Genomic DNA, 21,081 nt, shown 5'->3' on the forward strand with positions numbered 1-21,081 from the left:
TCTTTTTCTCCTTTGAAGTTGGCCCTTGTCCTCATTCACACCTGTAAACCCTGCCTTGGGCAGGCTGTGACCAGAGGGACACTGTGAGTTTGAGGCCAGCCTTGGCTACAAAGTGAGACATTGTCTCCACTCCCTAAAATTCTCATGTGTGCCCACTGTATTCTAACAGCATTATCTTTGAAAAAGGTGAATTCAAGAAGAAAGTAGAAAAATAAAGCAAAAATAGATAGCAAATTATATGTTAATTTAACTAAAGAATGGAACTCCATGACAAGCTTCCTGAGACCATTGTTCTACTATTTAGTTAATTTCCTATAAACTATGGTTTTGATTTTTTGACAAAATTAGATTTTTTTAAAGTAAAGCCTTAAGCTCAGTAGTTATTCTGATGTTTACTTTCACTAGGCTATTTGATTGTCAGATAGTTCCCACAAAACTATGATTTTTGTGTCTTAATTTTCTCTTACCAGAATCATTCAGTTGTTGCTCAGTGAATACTAAGTGTCTGTCCAGGTGATGGTGTAGTTAGGTAGCAGGTGGTAGTGATCGGTTACAACATTTGACTATAATACACTGAACTGTGCGTATAAAAAGAGATAAAATGGTACTTTTGTTATATATCTTAGCAGTTTTCAAAAATATTTCTCGAGAAACAACAGACGAGAGATTGGTCTGTCCTGAGGAGAGCTCTGTACAGGGGTCACCAGAGCAGTGATGTCACAGCCAACCAGGGGTGTTCCTTCCTGGTAGCACAGCACAGTGTCTCTTCCCCATGCGTCCGTGGCTAGGAAACTGTAGAGTTGAAAGTTGTCTCTTTGAGAAGTTAGTACACAAGAGTCTCCTTTTTAAAATGTATTGGTCTGTTAAGTTTTGCTGTGTAAGAAGAAGCTTCATTCAGTTAACAAACGCAACATACTCTATGGTGGTGCTAAATACATTGTTTAGTGTACTTTCTGAATACTTACTCCAGTATCTATTCCAACTGTGTGTTTTAATAAAATCTGCCTGTCTGCAAGAGTCTTAAACTAACAGAAATCACTAATACTTTAGTGTTTTCTTAATACCATAAAAGTGCAGCTCTAGGTTAGGTAAAACATACAGGTTAAACATACGTTTCCTTATAAGTGTAATTATTTACACACACACACACACACACACACACACACACACACACACACACATACATATGCGTTATTGTTCCTCTCTCTGTTTTGAGACGGGATCTCAACATTTGAGGTAGCCTTGAACTCTTGATCCTCCTGCCCCTCTCTCTCAAGTGCTGGGATTACTGTAAGTAAAAAATTGCAGCACATTTTTGGTTTATTTATTTGTTTGTGTTGGGGGTAGATCACAGAGTCTTATATGTGCTAGGCAACACTCTATTGCTGAGCACGCCAGCCCCTAATTCTGTTTTTTTTTTTTTTTTCTTGGTTTTTCGAGACAGGGTTTCTCTGTGTAGCTTTGCGCCTTTCCTGGAACTCACTCTGTAGCCCAGGCTAGCCTCGAACTCACAAAGATCCACCTGGCTCTGCCTCGCAAGTGCTGGGATTAAAGGCATGCACCACCACTGCCGGGCAAATTCTTAATAATTAAATTCTAAAACCTTAGTTTTCACTGAAGTGCATATGTAACTTTAAACCAGTTTTTGCTTTGTGCTTGCAGCAAACCTCTACAGAATCATGTGCCTGGCACTGTTGGGCACTGTGGCGTCTGCTGAGAGTCTTAAGTTGGTAGGGGCTCCCCGCTGTCACTGCTAACAACCTGATTGTATCAGGCCTCCCTGCTCTTGCCGTCACAGGTCCAGAGCAGCTGAACGGGTTGGTAGTTTTCCAGCTCTGGGAGCAGCTCACCTGCCTGTCCACATGCTGCTGCCCATCACTGTTGGGCCGGGCCTCTTCTCCTCCTGGAATCTGCCTGCTACCTCTGCCCTGCCCGGGACTCTGCCCTCTAAGGGTCCCCTTCTGCTTGAAGCTCTTAGCCACCTGGTAGGGTGCCAGTAGCCTCTCTTTGCCAGGTGTTTTCTCTTGTCTCTCTGCACTGCTCAGTTTGGGCCCCAGGAGAACTTGTTTTTGTAACTATCAACAGCCACTTGTTATGTTGTTTAAGACTAAGATTCATCCTATAAAATGAAATAATGTTCGCCTCAGAGAGAAGGAAAAATGTCTCCAGCACTTTGGTTCATGAGTGTGGATGCATGTGTAAATGAGGCTTTCTAGACTTGGTAAGCTTTTTTCAAACCCAGGAATAATTTTGCCAAATAATAGCTTAGTAGCTGGAGCCTTGCTGTTTTTTTCTTACTGAAAATTACCCGACCCATTGTCACCCAGTACTGTCTCCACAGCTGTAAGAAAAAACATTCGGCACACTTATCTCCATTCCATAGATTTGGGGGTGTTTTGTTTTCATTTTTATTACTTTCATTTATTTGTTGTGTGTGGGTTTGGGTATGCATGTGCCATGGGTCTCAACTTGTGGGAGTCTGTTCTCTCCTTCTGTCACATGGAACCTGGGGGTTGAGCTTAGATTGTAAGGTTTGAGAGCAAGCACTTCTACCTACTGACCTAACTCCGGCCCAGATTTTTGGGTTTTTGATACAGAGTCTCACTGTGTAACTTAAGCTGCTGTTCTTTAACTTGGAATCCTCCTGCCTCAGTCTCCCAGTACTGACGTTTTAAGTGTGTGACATCATGCCTGGTTTATTTTATAGATTTTGTAAGAAACAAAAGCTAGTATTCGTACAGTGTCAGACAACAAGTTAGGGCCGCTCATTTATTCCCACCTTTAATAAGTTTCGTGACTGACTTCCACTGAGTTACAGTGATACAGATGTAACGATTAAAAATACAGCTGAAGCTGGGTGTGGTGGTGCACGCCTTTAATCCCAACACCCAGAAACAGGCCAGCCAGGGCTACATAGTGAGACCCTGCCTCAAAACTAAAATAAAATAAATGTTTTAAGTAACTGTTGGGGCTGGGGAGATGTCTTAGTGGATAAGACCTTTAGCCATAGTGCTGAGCGGGTGGGTGGGTGGGTGGGCATGGGATGCAGGGAGGCAGGAGGGTTACTAGAACCTGCTGGCCAACCAGCTTAGCTAAAAATTGGCAAGTGCCAAGTTCAGTGAGAGATCCTGTCTCAAGATGCCCCGATCTGGCCTCTGCATGTGTGCCCGAGTGCACACAGACACATACACACACAAGTTTAAAATTAAAATTTTAAGAAAGGTTAGCTGCTGTGGGGTTCCTTTACCAAATAAAGACGGGAGGTCCATGCTAAGCAGCCATGTTGAGGGGAGTCATGGAGATGGCTGTTCTGTAGGTCTTAGGAAAAGAAGAGCCCTAGAAACAGCAGCCATGGCAGTTTTGCTCAGGGTGGATCTCTCGAGGGAAGCAGAGATGTAGCTTGCTCACATTTTGGCTTCCAGGAACACCAGGGGTGGGAATGGTTGACCCCTGATGTATGTAGCTCTCTAACTAGTCCCTGAGGAAAACCCTGGGATCGCCCATTTTTAAATTGTACCAGATGGTGTCATTTTTGCCTCTTGTTTTTAGACTGCTTTTTACATTTCTAGTTAGTTAATGTATCTTGATTGACATGTTTCTTTACCAAGTTCCTTTCCTGTTCTAATTACATTTCGAATTTGCATATTTACTGCTCTTCCTGGACATCTGCATTAGCTGCTTCGTAAGTGTCTCCTCCTTGATTTAGCCCTTCTCACTCCCTGTGATCTCACATTAGCACTGTGTAGACCTGGAGTCTCAAACTGACACCCAGAAGGGCCGATCGGGTCATAAAAAGAAATGAAATGACGTGACTGTAGGGCGATAGAGATGTCCCCATATCTGTCTAGGAGTTTTCATCTTTTTAAAACTCTCTACTCGTGGCTAGAGAGATGGCTCAGTAATTAAGAGCCCTTGTTCTTCCAGGAACCCAGGTTCGTTTCTAGCACCCACATGGCGGCTTGAAAACATCTATAACTCTAGTTCCCGGAGATTCAGCCCCCTCCTCTGAAGTCAGATTCCAGGTACACACGTGGCGCATATACATACATGCAGGCAAAACATTTATAAAAATAAACCTAAACACATAAAATATCCAGTAGGCCTGAGCATATATAGTGGCACAGACCTTTAATCCCAACTTGGAGGCAGATCTCTGTGAGTTCAAGGACATTGAAACTACATGGGAGACCCTGCCTCAAAGGAAAAAGAAAGAGAGAGAGAGGGAGGAAGGGAGGGAGGGAGGGGGGAGGGAAAGAAGGAAGGAAGGAAGGAAGGAAGGAAGGAAGGAAGGAAGGAAGGAAGGAAGGAAAAGATACTACTAAGTCAAAGACAGTCCACCTCTCTAACACTTGGCCTGTTGACTTAAACTTCTGCCCAACAATGTCCTTGTGTCCTCTTCCCGGGGCTCCCTGTAACTTCACTGAGAAGGCTTTGCTATGTACCTGGCATTCGGAATTCTCGGTAGTCTGGCCCACCCACATTCAGCACCGTCTCCTACGGTCTGTGTTTGCAGCTGCAGTCCGACTGGCCCCTTGTTGCCCCCAGACGCCCTTGCGCTTTCTGGCCTCTGCTCCTTGCTGTCTTTGCTGTGTCCGTTGCTTTGCAGTGATGAGCCACCCTCTTCCCAAGCCTCACATCCAGATCTTGCCCCTCAGTACATAAAGTGCCCAGGCCAGTGCCCAACTCCATGACATTGCTGTTCTCTTGGAATGCTTTCTGAACTTAGGATGATGCGGGGTGGGGCAGCATTCCTCCTACGGTCTTGCCCAGCTGTGATCTTCCCTACTTACTATAGGACACAGGCATATTTCTTCTATACCAAGCTCCCAGGTCCCGAAAGATAAGGATCCTGTTGGCTACATCTCTCTGTCTCTGCCTAGCCTCTAACTGTATGCTGGTTGTACTCATTTTCTCTCCAGCATGTTTATTAGGCACCTAGTACTTGATAGAGACCAGGGGGCCGCAGTAAACAGAGATCAAGTGCTTGTCTCTTTGAGACTTGCTTTCTAGATGGATTATTGTAACCAAATTCACATAAGAATGAACAGTGTAGTTTCAAATACTAGTAAAGGGGCCAGCGAATGCTCGGCTGCTAAAGGCAGCTGCCCCCGAGCCTGATAACTCGACCTAGCCAACCCACGTAGTGGGAAGGAGGAACTGATTCCGTCCACCCGTCCTCTGACCTCCACGTGTGCTGTGGCTGGCATGCACCCCAGACCCACACCCACAGTGAGTAACGTAAAATGCAGTGTGAAAAATCTGCGAAATCACTCCAGCAGGGTGAGGGGTTATAGATATGAAAATGGCAGCTCTTCACCTAGTCTTCTGGAAATGGAAAATGGATGCCGCCTGACACTCCATTTGCTTCCCGTCTCGTGCAATCAAGAGCTAGTTACAAGAGCAGGAGCCTGCAGCTGCACTTGATCTACATGTTTAGGTAGGACATTAGAAAGCCCCTGGTTTTGCTTTTAACAAGACGCCTTTTCCTTGTTAAGTGTTTAGAAATTCAACATGGCGTATTTCCCCCGAGATCTGTTTTCCACTTGGCATATTCTGCTGCAGTGTTCCTGGATTTAGCCTTGGGAGGCCCGAGGAAGCCACAGGCTCCTCTGTGAAATGGCTTTCCCACATTAACTGTCACCCCCAGGTCTGGCTGTGACAGTAGCCATGACATTAATCTGCTCCTTCCAAAGATCTTCCATCTTCCAGCCGTCCTCCATGACAAGAATAGCCGTTAGTTAAGTACCTCTAACTGGGGAATACAAAAGATCAGAATTTCGGGTAGAAAATATAAACAACTTCTGGGAAGCCAAAAGCCTTGTACATCTTGTTTGAAAATTCCATTTATTTCACTCTAATGGTAACAAATACGTACAGCACAAAGTAAAATCCTAACAGTACAGATCAGGTCTCAGTATTTCACCCTGGGTTTGTTCTTAACTCTGCCCGTTCGTTGCTGGCAGTGTGAACTCAGTCACACTCCTGGGCTCTTTACATGGCTTTTCACCTGATTATGCCTGTGAGGACTGAGCATGGCATAGTGTGGAACTGTCTGTTAAAAGCACACGTTCATCCATAGTGAAATCACTGGCGTTCAAGATACGCACAATAAAGCCAGGCAGTGGCGGCGCACGCCTTTAATCCCAGCACTCAGGAGGCAGAGGCAGGAGGATCTTTGTGAGTTCAAGGCCAGACAGAGCTGTTACACAAAGAAATACTGTCTCGAGTTAAAAAACAAAAAAAGATACACACAGTATACTAATGTGGCTTGTGGGGTGTTCATTGTCAAGTTAGTTGGAAACCAAGCATGTGTTCTTGTTTAAAATTGACAAGCTTTGAGGTTCCAGATGAAAATGGTCTAATTTTGGTCCATTTCCTCCATAATCTGGTGAGAAGGTACTGCAGCATGCTCTGCCCTCTTCTCCCCGTCAAGAATTGCAGTTCCGGGTCACAGGAACATTTTGTTTTGTGTACTCTGGTCTACTGTTTAAGGTGGCCATGATTGCTGAGCAGGATGAGCTGTTTATTTGCAGATGGATGTTTTCCAGCCCGGCATCTAGCAGAGTGCCACCGATTACAGTAATTATGGCTCAGACATTCTGAGCGGATAGGCTGGGTATATAGTGTTTGGGTAAGAAAGAAATTTACTAATTGAAAACAGGAAATTAAATTTACTCTTACAGATAAACCTCTTTTGGAGATTTAAATTTTTTTAATTTTTTTTTATAGCATAGAGAAGGCCTTGCTCCTGATCCCCACACCATGAAGGGAAGGAGGGAGGGAGGGAGGGAGGGAGGGAGGAAGGAAGGAAGGAAGGAAGGAAGGAAGGAAGGAAGGAAGGAAGGAAGGAAGGAAGGAATTGATTCTGGGGTGGGGTAGGTCTGATTTTGGCTGCTATGCTGTGGGAAGTAGGAATTCTGTTTCAGGTAAGTCCAAACTCTTTGTTCCAAACTATTAAAAAAAAAAAAACCAAAAAAAAACAAAAAACAAAAAACCCAGAGGGCACATCCTAAGGATTAGACTTCCTGCATCCAAGATTTGCCCTCCGTAGCCTGCATCTCTCATGTTCAGACCCATTGTGCTTTGGTCCTGTGTATGTGCCGTAGGAAACTGAAATACACACAAAAGAAAGAAAAACCTAGAGAAAATACCCAAGGAGACTGGGAGAACCTACCATGGAAGAGCACCGTCCTTCACTTCCGACAGTGGGACAGGAAAGGACCGGAGGGGGTGGGGCAGGCTTGGAAACTAAAGGCTTTGCTGTGAAGAAGGGGAGGCCTGACCCTAGCCCAGAGTCAAAGCAGACTCCACATCCATCCCATGCCACAGTGCTTTCTCAGACTCCGCCTCTGTCCTCCTTCCAAAGTTCCCTTAGTCCTTTGCCACCCAAAGGAAACAAGACGGCCCTCAGTAAAGCTTGCCTCCCTTGACGGCCTCCCGAGCCAGAGTCTCCTGGAAGTAAGGTAGGGTTGATCGCTGCCACACTGAGACCAGCCATGCCATTCCAGGGGCCTTTTCTCGGTCTGACATACTTCCAACATCGTTTGATTATAGTTTGTTTCTTAAATTTACAAATGCAAAATTAATATTCCAGTGATACACTTAACCGTGTACCTGGAATAACCATAACCGCTCACCCTTCTCGATGTCCCTCTGTGTGTACATGCCAGAAGAGGGTGTTCGGTCTCTTCTGTCCCTCTATCAGATGTTGGCTTTATTTTCCTTGAAACAGTCTCTCACTGGACCTGGAGCTTGCTGTTTTTCAGCAGAACAGGCAGCCGGCAAGCCCCAGTGTCTGCCTGTCTCCACTCCCCACCCCAGTGTTGGGGTTACAGGTGCAGGGACACACCCAGCTGTTTACTCGGGGGCTGGGATCCAAACTCAGGTCTTCAAGCTTGCTCAGCAGGTTTTAACACTTCTGTTTTGTTTTTGTTTGGTTTGGTTTTTTTGTTGTTGTTTTTTGAGGCAGGGTTTCTCTGTGTATATAGCCCTGGCCTTGAACTCAGAGATCTGCCCACCTCTGCAGTGAATGCACCTTAACTCCTTAGCTAGAGACGCATCTCGGTGGTAGAATCCTTGCCTGGCATGCAGTAGGCACTCCTGCCATCCTATTAAGAGGCCAGAGCAGAAAGATCATTTAAGTCCAGGAGTTTTAAGACCAGCCTGAGAAAATAGCAAGACTCTGTGTGAAAACAAAGATAAAGCTTCCTATGGTAGGTAAATTTACCACTGGCAAATGTATAACAGAGAAATGTTTAATGAAAAAGATAATGAAGATTCCATGAGGCTTCTTCTCTTTCGTTTTACACTTTCTAGAAATTCAAAGATTGCTGGTTATATGTCTTTCATTAAAACCAATTTCTATTTCCTGTCCCCTGCCTTTTAAGGTTTTTGAAGTTTATTTACGTATTTTGTACGTGTGTGATACCTGTGTCCGAGTGCAGACACCCACACGCCACAGGCGTGTCCAAGTCAGTACTCCTCCTGGGGTGGGATCTGGGAATCGAACTTGAAGCTTGTACAGCAGGTGCTTTACCTCCTTAGCGGTCTGCCGGCTCCGTTCCTTGCTCTTTACAAACTTAACAGTGTGTCTTTGTTTCTCATTTTAAGCAAGGTGCTTGTAAAATCGTTTTCCACTGTTTTATGAAGGAGTTCTCCAATGTTTTCTAAACAAAGTTTAAAAATCTATTCCTACACATGTTTGTCCTTGTAAAAACAATTATATTTATTTTTATATTGAAAGGGGCATGCTTGTGCCACAGCGTGTGTGTGTGTGAAGGGAGGCGGTTCTCTGTTTCCACTCTGTGAGTTCCAAGGATCAAACTCAGGCCCGTCTTCAGGCTTGGTGGCAAGCTCTCTTACCCACTGAGCCATCTTGCCAGCCCTGTGCTTAGCCTTTTAATGTCAGTCAAGTACTTTAGTTTTCTCAGAATAAGGGTATCGGAAATATGTATTTCCTATAAAAAGAATAAATTGCTGACTTATTGATTTTTTTAAGATAATGGTTTCTATAGACCCACGTTCAGAGAACCCCGTAGAAGACTATTTGTCTAGAGCTGTTTGCTCCTAAAAGCTCTGAATTATAAAAAGAACTAATGGAATCCGTAATTATCCGAGATTGCTGCCTGGAACTGGAAATCATATTAAGTACTTTCTGCCATTGATCGGATAAATGACATTACAATCCGTCCTAGCTTGCAGCCCCTGACATCCACAGTGCAGCCCACAGTGCCCACCCACGTCGTCATCTGTGGCCTGAAGCAAGCAGGCACCTCCTCCCAGTCGGCTGGGTGTGCAGAAGTGAGCAGCTTCTTCCCTCCTGCCTCTCCACACTGACCCTCTTTGCCCCTCCCCCGCACTTTGGAGGCCTTCGCTCCTGAATAAATGGCAAGCAAGTGCTTTTGGTTTGAGATAAGAGATGGCGTATGGGAAGGAGAGAGGTGTGTGAAAATCGGAAGGCTGCCTAACGGGTGGTGGGGGCCGAAGGTACCTGATGCAGAGTTTTCTGATGAAGCACCAAACTGTCACAGCTTCCCAGTTCTGCAAAGCTATGCAAAAGTTGGGTAGTTTCCAATTAAATTTACAAAAACGGGGGTGGAGTAAGGGTAGGTGTAATAGCACTCAGGAGGCTCAGAGAAGATCGCAAATTCAAGGCCAGCCTGGGCTATAGCAAGTTCTGAGCTATCCTGAGCTATGGGATGAAGGAGACCCTTATCTGAGGGGAAAAAAGAAGAACCAGGGGGTGCTGGCTAAATAGTTTCCTTACCTCTGCATACAAAGTAATGAGTCATAGAAAACTGAAATTCTAGAAGAAAAGTCCCCAGAAGGTTATGAATAGAGATCATTTAGTAATGTGTACTTTCCCTGAGGAACTGAGGTAACTCATTGGATGTTAAGTTTGCTGCACATGTATTTTAAGCCTTGTGTCTTTGTGTCTTAAATACTGTCACTGAGCCAGATGTCATAGCACATACATGTAATCCCAGCATTCATGCTAAGGCAGGAAAATTGCCACGGATTCAAGACCAGCCTAAACACGACCCTGTCTCAGGAAGGGAGAGGGAGGGAGGGAGGGAGGGAGGGAGGGAGGGAGAGAGAGAGAGAGAGAGAGAGAGAGAGAGAGAGAGAGAGAGAGAGAGAGAGAGCAAGAGCGCCTATTGTTAAGTGAAGAGAGCTGGAGTAGAAATCACTGAAATGGTGTCCTGTGGTTGCATGTGTAACACATCACCCATGAGTCCCACCCACCTTAACGTAACCGGTTCTCCCGATCGATCTCCGACAGGCCGCTCCTGCAGAAGGGCTGGTGTCCATACTAAAGAAGCGGAATGACACAATGGGAGACCATCCTGCCCAAATGCAGCCGAAGCCAGCTAAGCGGAGAGTGCGGTTCCAGGAAATCGATGATAACCTGGATCAAGGTGCGCTCAGCCCCGGGGTCACCAGCTGTGAGTGCTGGACAGCCGTGTGACCCGATGTTTGCTAGCAGGCTTTGTGAGGACTGTGTGGACTTGCTCTGTCTTATGGCAGGGAAACGGAAAGAAATCGAGTTATAGCTTTAATTTTTGAAGCATTTTTTGCTGGAATAAGTGAGTAAGTTGCAAAATTGGCCTTGTGGTCTCCCCAGTCCAGAAGTGGTCCAAGTCTAAAACTCACCTCAGGTGTTTTCCTTAGTATTTTCCTCTTTCCTTTTTTTCCTCTGTAGTGAGCTTGTTTTTTGATTTTGTTTTCAGTGACACATTAGTGCCTCTTTTATCACGAGGCAGTCTCTCCTCCGAATGGAAGCTGAGCGCCTCCCAAGGGCGTCTGCTCAGCCCAGCTGTCGTTGAGCAGCCCTGTCCCTGGCCAGCACTGGGCCATGTTCTCACTGCACAGCTGCCCCGGGTGGCTGCAGATAGTTACCTGAGGCAGGGGTGAGTCAGGGAAGTGCAAACCAGCTCAGGGCCGGTGAGTGTGCTTCTCTACACTGAGCAACGGCGTGAACACTGAACTGTGTTTCTAAGACAGCGGGAGAGCTGCCTAGAGTGTTCAACTGTGAAGCTGAAAGGCCCTGGGAATGCTTTATTTTTATCCAAGCATCTTGTTGTAACCAGCACAGCCTCCACACCATACCCCCACCCCTGTGGAGTCCTCTATCCTGACCACACACAAGGGCACCAGGGTCTGGAACTCTCAGGCCACCTCATTCTTCACCAAGTTCCTCAGCTTCATCCTCCTCAAAACACAAAATAATAGTCACTGCTCTGCCGCTCAGGACAGTGAAAAGCAGGTGGATACAGTGTGTGAGTCGGTCTCAGCAGTCATGAAACCTTTAGGTAAGGCTTACACGTGTGTCGGTGCGAACCTCACCAGCTGCCTGGAGCTCCCTGAAGAGGCCCAACCTTCCACTCCTCATACTGTGTCCTAGAAGTGTATGTGGACGCTCACAGGTGATTTTTTTTATGTGCATGGGTGTTTTGCCTACATGTGTGCCTGTGTGCCACATGTGTGCAGTACCTGAGGAGGCCAGAGGAGGGCGTCAGATCCCCTGGAACTGGAGTTGCAGAGGGTCATGAGCCATCACATGGTGCCTGGGACTCACACCTGGGTCGTCCGGAAGAACAATCAGTGCTCTTAGACACGAGTCATGTCTCCAGCCCCTCACAGGTGCTTCTACATTTTATGGCAGCCACATAACAAAAGTAAAACTATATGAAATGTGCTCATTTAACTTAGTATATCAAAAAGATTGCAGCATGTGATTGATCAGTGTGGGAAAATTGCTGGTGAGATATTTCACATCCTCTTTCCCACACTCAGGCCTCCAAAGCTGGAATCTATTTCACGTTCACGTTGCATCTTTTTTGTATCAGTCACAGCCACTCATGGCTTGTTCCCACCACAGCTCATAATGTATTTTATTTAAACAAAATAGATACTTTCAAATACCTAAATGGTATTAAAATGTACCTCCATGTACCATAGGACCCAAGACTCTAGAGTAATAAAATCTGCAGATGCTCAAGACCCTTATCTGAGACGGCATATTGTTCTCATGGACTGTTCACACTCCCTATGTGCTTGGATGGTGATTATTGGAGTCACACCTGTGCCACAGAGTATGCGTGGAGATCAAAGGACAACTTTGGGGAGCTGGTTCTCTTCTTCCACATTAATTAATTCCAGGGATTGAACTCTGGCCATCAGGCTTGCGAGCCAAGTCCTTTACCAGCTAAGCCATCACCCCAGTCCTTCCTGCATACTTGGTTTATTCTTTCTGTTTGTTCCTTTTCTGCCTGTTTTTGGTTTTTCGAGACAGGGTTTCTCTGTGTAGCTTTGCGCCTTTCCTGGAACTCACTTGGCAGCCCAGGCTGGCCTCGAACTCACAGAGATCCGCCTGGCTCTGCCTCCCGAGTGCTGGGATTAAAGGCGTGCGCCACCACCGCCCGGCTTTTCTGCCTGTTTTGAGACAGGGTTCCTCATGTAACAGCTCTGGCTGTCCCGGAACTCGCTCTATAGACCAGGCTGGCTGCGAACTCAGAAATCCTCCTGCCTCTGCCTCCTGAGTGCTGGGATTAAAGGTGTGTGTCACCACCACACCCAGCTATTTATTCTTTGTTAGTGTCTTGGGTAAGAGAGTTGGCTCCACAATTGAAATCATCCAGATTGCATATACTATCTCATGAGTTTAAATAATTTGTAAGTCATTGTTGCATGGTATTGTTTAAGGGAATACAATGAGAGAAGAGTACATACTTAGTACAGATAAAATTTCTTCAGACTTTTTGACCCACGGATACGGAGGACTGACTGTTCACGGTATGAAGAGGAAACGAGAAGAAATGCATAAACTAGGTCGCTAGCATAGATTAGCAGGCAGAGGGAACTGCGGTTAGAGGAAGGGCAGGTGAAGAGACTCAACTGACTAGGGCTGTGTGACGCTGTGTGACGCTGTGTGACGCTGTCTGACCCTGTTCTCTTGTTTGCAGATGAAGTCAGCAGTGGCTCCTGCATCCTGCTCATCTTGCTGTGCATAGCCACGGTTTTCCTCAGTGTTGGAGGGACTGCGCTCTACTGCACTTTGGGTGACATGGAGTCACCTGTTTGTACAGACTTTGCCGACAACATGGACTTCTATTACACGAAGCTGCTGCAGGGGGTGGCAGGACTCAAACACTGGGTCTACCTCTCCTAGCAGCAGGTGGGACAGGCGTGCTGACAGACAGGCAAAGATGCAAACTTCCCAGACAGCTTTTATTTCAGGAGTCACGAAACATTCCCCCTCCCCAGCAGCGAGGACCCCAGGACGGACATAAGAAACAGCAACTTTAAACGCAGCCCAGAGAACTCTATCAGGAAGGCTGATGCTGGTGTGGGCACTGGGGACGGAGGGAAGGCGCTGTGGAGAGCACGCCTCTCCTTGCTGCTTGCCCGTGTAGTGAAGCACACTGAGCAGCGTTGTCTTGCAGGGCTGAAGGACACTCCCGGTTTACAGTCGTTGCTCCATAGGCACTGCTTCCCACCGCCGCCGCTGCCACACAGTACGTTCCTTTGTAATCAGAGAGAGTTACCTTATGGTTCCAATGCCGTTTTTTAGTTAATCTGGGAGCTGTATAATTTAAGCTTTGGGCATTACTCTAAATTCTCCATTTGTGAAATGGTTGTGTGGGTGCGTGTACGTCTGAAGCAGTTACCACACGTGGATATCCAGCCTAGAGTACAAAGATGACCTTTATTCTTTTAACTTGACTACAGTGTGCAGGCACACACACACACACATCTTTGGAGGAGGCTTACCTGTGAACTAGATAAACTGTAGGAATATTGGCCTTGAGTTGAGAAACTGGCGGATCTGTGGCAATGAATTTGACAGGCCCGAAGGCACCATGACAGAACTCCCAGGTCTCAGGTGAGATTCCGCTGTGACTTCTGTGCTGCCTGAAGCAATGTGTCCTGGTTCCACCGCTCAAGAAAGACTTACTGAGCAGTCATTATATTCTGGAACTAAGACTAGGAATCCAAGTGAGGGGTAGTTCCTAGTGTATGGGTGTTCATGTAAGGTAAACCCTTACTCAGTTAAATGAAACAGGACACCACATGTAACTGAGTAGTTGCAGGCCATACGCTCGGGTGTGTGGAATGTGTGTTCCTACCATGGACTCATTTTGGTCCCCTGTCATGGGGTCATGAAGCGGAAATTCAATCATACCTTAAATAGACAAGTTTAAATGAACAGTTCTGTTTAAATCCGTTGTTAGGTGGCCTTTCCTTATTTACGGTACAGTGATCTAATGTTTAGGAAGCCTTGCTTTGACTTTTTGTATTCTAGGCAACATCTTTTTTTAAAAATCATGAATTATAGTTTTTTAGCAAGTGATCTTTATGTTCTGTTTTCATGTTAGAATCATTTGGAAGGAAAGGAGAGAAATTGCTTTGTAGTTACTGGCTGGCACAGTACCTTCCTTTGTGTTTCTGCTTATTTATTTGGACCCTGTGAATTTAAAGGGCTTTTATATGAGTTGAGAGTGTGTGGCTGAGCATGTATTTGGTCACCCCACCGCTACCTATTTAATTAGATACTTAGTGTTTTGATTTCTATTGTTTCAGCTCCGTATATTTTAGCTTATTTTTAAATTGACATTTTATTTTTACTATATACTGTGTGGCTTATCTCTTATCATGTCACCATAAACTGTAATATTTTCAATGGTTATAGAGCAGAGTTATTTATTTAGAAGTATACAGAATACTGAAATTTAGATTCCTTATACCTAAGGCTGATTTTATTAGAAGATTATTTTAATGTCCTATTATAAATTTTAAGACTTTGTATTCACATCATGTGTAAAATAGGTCCCATTGTCCTGGTATTGCCATGAGCAACGGTCCTGTGGAAGCCGTTAGTGAGGATTCTGTGCGGGCCTCCTCATGATACACAAATGTATTTCACCCTCGTGATTTCTAGTTGCAGGGATTTGGTGGCCCTTGTTTCTGACAATTTTATATCAAGAAAAGTTAAAATCTTCCTCCTGTTTGCCTACTTTAGGTCACTCAGAGTCCTGTGTGATCTCTGGTGTTATATTTACCTCTCGGCCACCTTGGCCACTTTCTAAAACCCAAGGTTTCCCAGGAGCCATCATCAAAAGAAAGGCCCGAAATGACACCTGGCTAACCGGGGACCCCGTTGTGCATCAGAGGAGCTGGGGGTCACCAACTTCAGGGACCACAGAGTGATCGGGAGTAGGCTGACCTACTGACTTAAAGTGGGCATGAAATCTCACCTAGAAACACTAGGGCACCTTTGCAAATGTAATAGTCATTTACTGCATGAACTGGAGCATCCCACCTAGAGAGGAGAGGACGTTATCCCATGCATAAAGAACTCATCTACTGTATTGAGATACCATTTCTCCTCTCGTTTGAAAGTGCTGACAACTATTTATAACTAGCCTTCTTAAGAACTGTGTTTGAGGGTGTCAAATCAAGCTTGTAATTTAAAATCTATACCAACAAAATGTCTCAGAGAATTTATTTGTACTCTTAATGTTAAGGGAACTGATTGAAAACAAAATATAATGTCAGAGTTGGTCCAGCCCCTGAAGGAGATGCCATCTATTTTGGGGAAGTCTTTCTTTTTCTAAATTACATTTACTTATTTATTCTGGGAGGAGGCCACATGTGTGCCACACTGTACACTTACGGAGTCACTCTGTCCTGCATCGTTAGGGTCCAGAGATTCATACTCAGGCCGTCCACTTGACGGCCAGCACCTCTCCCCACTGAGTCATCTGTGAAGATGTCCTAATAAGCCCCTGAGTAACAGCTTCTCGGCTTCTAAAATACTTCTTGCCTCTGCCTGACGTGGTAAACCAAACTCCGCTCTCAAGTGCATCTTTTTGGACTTGAACATCAAGTCTAAAGTCTTATTTTATCGAGCTGTGAATTGGGATGTGAGATGTGGCGAGGATGCAAAGTCTGAAGGTCAGGCTTATTTTGCAAGGGCAGACGTGATTTGGGTCTTCTGAATGACAGGACAACATGGCTGAGAGGAACAGGGATAAAGGACCAGGAGGAGCTGAGCAGGGGGACATGGAGGACAAAGACATCCTTTGGCTGCTGACCTGTTGTCCTGACACTGGCCTTTGTGGCATGTGCTCCCCACACACAGGCAGCTTTTTACTTTTCTCTATGAGCATATGTTAGTTATGCATAATGGGTTTCATGATGGCATTTGCATACATGTAGGTGGTGCGTTTTGAGCGGCTTCACTTCCTGGTACACTCTTGTCCCCCAACCCCGTCTCCCCACTCCCACCCTCCGCTGATCCCCTTCAAGAGGCTGGGTTTTCATCCCACTGCTGGCAGGAACCCTCTCATTTCTACGGGCACAGTTGATCTGACCTTGGTCTCATGTGGTACTTTATGTGGTGTTTGTGGTACTTTAACATTCATTCCTTCCATACCTGGATTAGCACACTTACGGCTCTCAACCACAGGTCTCATGATGCCCAAGTCCACCACACTTTGTTTCTGTCACATGACCTGCACCTTCAGAGACAGAAAGAGTGATTCTGGGGCCCATGCACTTTATGCCTTGGCCTTCGAATAGCTACTTAGTAAGCTGGGTATAGCTTTGTGCCTGGTGTGGAGACGCATGCAGAACTTTGCACAGTGGTGTTGGCTGCCCTCTGTACCCTGACACACATCCAATTGCCTGCAGTGTAAGCACTGTGAGCATGGCCCCACCCAGCTCAAAGAACTTGTGTCTGGTCAAGGAATGCAATTTGCCAAGAAGGAACCGAAAAGAAACTAGATAACAACGGGCTACCTAGAGGGTGGTAACTAGAGTTCATCGTTTTCGGTCATGTGTCATGAACTGTTAGGAATAAGGAGATGCACGGCCACCGATAGGAAGGTCAACAGCAATCTTTCCTGCCAGCCGCCACTGCTTCACACCTGCATGAGCACGTCCGTCCGTCTGCCGGGAGTTCACAGCAGGCGGGTTTCCAGTGAAAACTTTCTGTTCAGAACCGAAGCTCTGGGGCTGGGTGTAGTTCAGAAGTAGAGTGTTTGCCTCTTGAGCACAAGACCTCAGTACTGGGCTCAATACTCAGTGTCACAAAAGAAAAAAAGAAGTCTTAATGGCCCTGAATTAAAAACCACTTCACAAGGAAAACCAGTGCCAGAGGGTGTTGCCAGTCAATCTGTCAATCATTGAAGAAAGAAATACCCATCTCACAAAATGCTCTTTTAAAAAGAAAGCGCTGCTGGTCCGTTTCAGGAGAGCAGTATCACTTTTTCAGAAAATCGCTGATAGGAGAGGGGGAGGATAGAGTGGGGGAGGCAGAGAGAGCTCAGCTGGTGAAGTGCCAGCCTGGCAAGCCCCAGGACCTCAATTTGATCTCCAGGACCCACACAAAAAAAATGCGCTCTCGTAATTCCAGCTCTAGGGGAGGAGCCGGGAGAATCCCTGGGTCTCCTGGCCAGGCAGCCTTATTGGTGATTTCCAAACCAGAGACTGTCTCAAAGAAGGTAGACTGTGTTTGTGAAGGTGACACCCCAGCCTGGGTTACACAGTGAGACCCTATCTGAAGAAACCAAGCCAGCTGAGGAGACATAGCTCAGTATAGAGGGTTCGCCATTGACCAGGTCAAGAGTTCAGGTGCCAGGACTACCATAGATGTGACAGACACAATTCAAATCAAAATTGCAGCAGTTTTTAGAAACTGACAGTTTAAAATGCATGAGATGCAAAAGACCTAGAAGATAGTGGAATTGTCGGAACAGAGTTGGAGGACCCTTGCTGCTGTTTCCAAGGCTTCATCCTACAGTTACCGGCTGGTGACCAGGGAGACCTACACCAAGAGCCAAGTGTGCATGTTCAAGGGAGCCACAGGGAGCCAGGCCAGCTCAGTCAGGAAAGAGGAACCCATTCAACAAATAATGCTGGCAAGATTGCATGTGCAATTGGAAAAAAATTAACATAAACAACGAAAATCTGAAGTGAATCGGTTTTAGGTCTAAAACGTGAAACTGTAGGGTAACTAGAAGAAACCAGATCAGCTTTGCCGCTTTTACATGAAAAGATACTCCTCAGAGCTCAGAGTGTACGGGCTATAAAAGGAACACTCGTAACTGGACTTTTAAAAATGTGCTTTTCACATAATGTGGTTAGGAAAATTAGAGACAAGTACTCAAATGGAAGGAAATAGTCACAATATTTTTTTCAGTTTCGTGGGCTGGGCAGTGGGTCCCTGCTGGTGTGTGTGTGGAGACCAGAGGACAGTTTCTGAGAGTCCGTCCTTCCTCTTCCACCATGTGAGCCCTGGGGAACAAACGGAGGTCATCTGGCGTGGCAGCAAGGGCCTCACAATGAACTTGCCAAAGACCTTGTAAATTTAGAGTATGTAAGAAGGCTCACATAATTCAGAATTATGACCGCTTCGAAGTGCCTTCATGAGAGAGAATGTGTGAATGGCCAATGAGGACATGAAAATATGCTGAGGGTCCTTAGTCACCAAGAAAATGCAAATGACTGAGCTACCTCTGGGCACTTAGAGTCTCCAAACTGCATGGACGGACAGTACAAGGTTGGTTATTTCAACATAAGGAATTCAGGTGGTAGTAAGAGAACAAAGAGAAGGAGGATGGTCACCTCACTGGGTGTAGAAAAGTATTAAACAGCCTTGTGACTCGAACTCAGATTAAACAAAGACTAGAAGAAGAGTAGGAGGGTCCTTGAAGGGTTATGAGGATATGTGAGGCAAGGAAAAGTCCTTCTGTCCTTCAGATGACTCGCTCCATTTCACTGCTGTGGCTTAATTAGAAAAACCAAAACCTCTGGTGACTTCCACATACCTCAAATGTGCAAGACCTAGCCACCCGCTAGCTAACAGAATGTTTCGATAAACTCATTAATTCCAAATGCCCCACCCCGTCCTAACTCTGTTTACTGTTTGTGAATCCCTCTAGTTCCTTGAATGCTGAGCTGCTGACTTAAGACAACACTGGAGCACGGTTGTCTTCTCAGCTCTCAGGAGGCTGAGGCAGGAGGATGGCCAAGTCTAGGCCAGCTTGGGTTACAATAGAGACCGTGGAGATTTTTTTGCTTTTTTAAGTGTTTCCTTTTGTTTTATTTTGTTTTAATTCTACGTGATGCAGCAGTTCACATTCCAAACCCAATCTAATAATAGTCTGTAAGGACAACACAGTGTCCCTCTGGACGGAAGGTATTGATCAAAAGTGAGGTTTCATAATTTCATTGCTTAATTGATTTGGATCAAAGGTCAGGCAGGAGATGTGCACTTAGGAGCAGAAGTAGCTTACATCATCCCCTCACCCATCAGCATGATGGAGTTCTAAGTAGCTGGCTTTCACTTTCCAAGTGCATGACCTGGGGTTGGCAACCTATAAACCAATCGAGAAAAACACCCTGAGCTTTCAAGGCTAGAAATAGGTCTATAAGTTGCTATGAATGAAGGTAATCTTTTTCCTTTTTTTGTAAAAGAATTTCTCTACATGTCTCAGGATGGCTTGGAATGCTGCATAGCCCAGACTGGCCTCAAACTCAGAATCCTCCTGCCTCAGACTTCCAGGGAATTGTGTGCTCTGCTCTGCTGTGCTTGCTTGTACCCGCCTTCCTGTATGTTATTGCTTCAGTGAAAATTGGTCTAAGAATAGCAGTTTCACCAGCCCCGGAGAAGAGGCTGTCCCCACGTAAGCTAGTTTGGTAGAGCATAAACCCTGAAGAAAGGAAGCAACCTCGGGCTGGAATCCCGATAACAAATGAGGTCCCGTTAACAAGCTGTTCAGCCTTCTCCAGCCTCCTGCCTCCTCATCTACAGGATTTCTAACAACTTCAGAGCTAAACCCCTCTGTATTCTTTGGCAGTCCAGTGTATTCTGCTTTCCCTCACCGAGAAGAAACAACTTGGGTGGCTGCATTTGCTGGGTGGAGTTGGAGTATTGCATGGGAATTCTCTAAAGCCACGTGGAAGTGAGAGGCAGAAGCTGAAGACTGATGCATAGATTTTCAAACCATCTACCGTGCCCATGGGCCACTTCCAAGAGCCTGCCGCCAATGGTTCCTTCTCTGGAAAGCTTGATGCGTTGTGTAGCCTAATCCTGCAATCCTAGCTACAGCTGGTTAGACCGGAGGGTGCCTTAGGGTGATGCAGTCCCTGACGTTTGCATGCTAGGGAGGCGGGTGGCCTGGGTGAAGATGGGTTTGGAAGGGTGTTTGGCAAAGAGACTGACAGACAGGTCCTCCCTGACCACATGAGCCTGACACACAGACTCTGGGTCTAGCTCTGGCAGTGGAAGGAGCAGGCACCTTGCAGTGGCAGGGGAGAGCATGGAGCCAAAGGACCGAGGGACAGCAGAGCTGCCAGGGTAGACATCCTCAAGGTCTTGCCTCAAAGGTCACACAGTCGGTAAAGGCGCTTGCTGCTCAAGTCTGGTAACCCGAGGATGGTCCTGAAATGTGAGAGGGCAGAACTGACTCCACACAGCTGTCTTCCAACCTCCACATGCAAGTCGTGTCTTGTGCACACACACACAAATGATAAACACACTTTTTAAAGTTTTTCTTGAGATGTACTTTTTTTTTTTTTTTTTTTTTTTTTTGGTTTTTCGAGACAGGGTTTCTCTGTGTAGCTTTGCGCCTTTCCTGGGACTCACTTGGTAGTCCAGGCTGGCCTCGAACTCACAGAGATCCGCCTGGCTCTGCCTCCCGAGTGCTGGGATTAAAGGCGTGCGCCACCACCGCCCGGCAGATGTACTTTTTTTTATTTGTATGTTTGGCTTGTATGTATGTATGTATGTATGTATGTATGTATGTACGTGCATCAATGCATGCAATTCCTACTGCATGTCAGAACAGGCCAGAAGAGGGCGTCAGATCCGTGTGGGTGCTGGGAACTGAACCTGGGTGCTCTAGAAGAACAGCCAGTGCTTTTAACCGCTGAACCATCGTTTCATCTCCAACACACACAAAAAAAGTGTAAAGGGTCACCAAGGTGTAAGCAAACAGCAGTCTCGTTTCAGAAGGCTGGAGTGAGGTGACTTTTTCACTGCGCGTGCTCCTTACACAAGGTCCCCTGAGAAAG

The 21,081-nt window shown here is 46.0% G+C and overlaps 1 protein-coding gene across 1 annotated transcript in view; it reads left to right on the forward strand.

Annotated features, from left to right (window-relative positions):
• Cnst (consortin, connexin sorting protein) overlaps positions 1–20,559 on the forward strand; it is a 91,931-nt gene extending 71,372 nt beyond the window's left edge. Inside the window, exons 10-11 of the mRNA XM_052737782.1 lie at positions 10,283–10,418; positions 12,966–20,559. Coding sequence (XP_052593742.1) covers positions 10,283–10,418; positions 12,966–13,171 — 342 coding nt within the window. The 3' untranslated portion in view covers positions 13,172–20,559. The remainder of the gene's footprint in view (positions 1–10,282; positions 10,419–12,965) is intronic.
• The last annotated feature ends 522 nt before the right edge of the window (positions 20,560–21,081 follow it).

The sequence above is a fragment of the Peromyscus californicus genome, unplaced genomic scaffold (genome assembly GCF_007827085.1).
Source record: "Peromyscus californicus insignis strain IS unplaced genomic scaffold, ASM782708v3 Scaffold_14__1_contigs__length_90479793_seg_2, whole genome shotgun sequence".
Classification (NCBI taxonomy): Eukaryota; Metazoa; Chordata; class Mammalia; order Rodentia; family Cricetidae; genus Peromyscus; species Peromyscus californicus.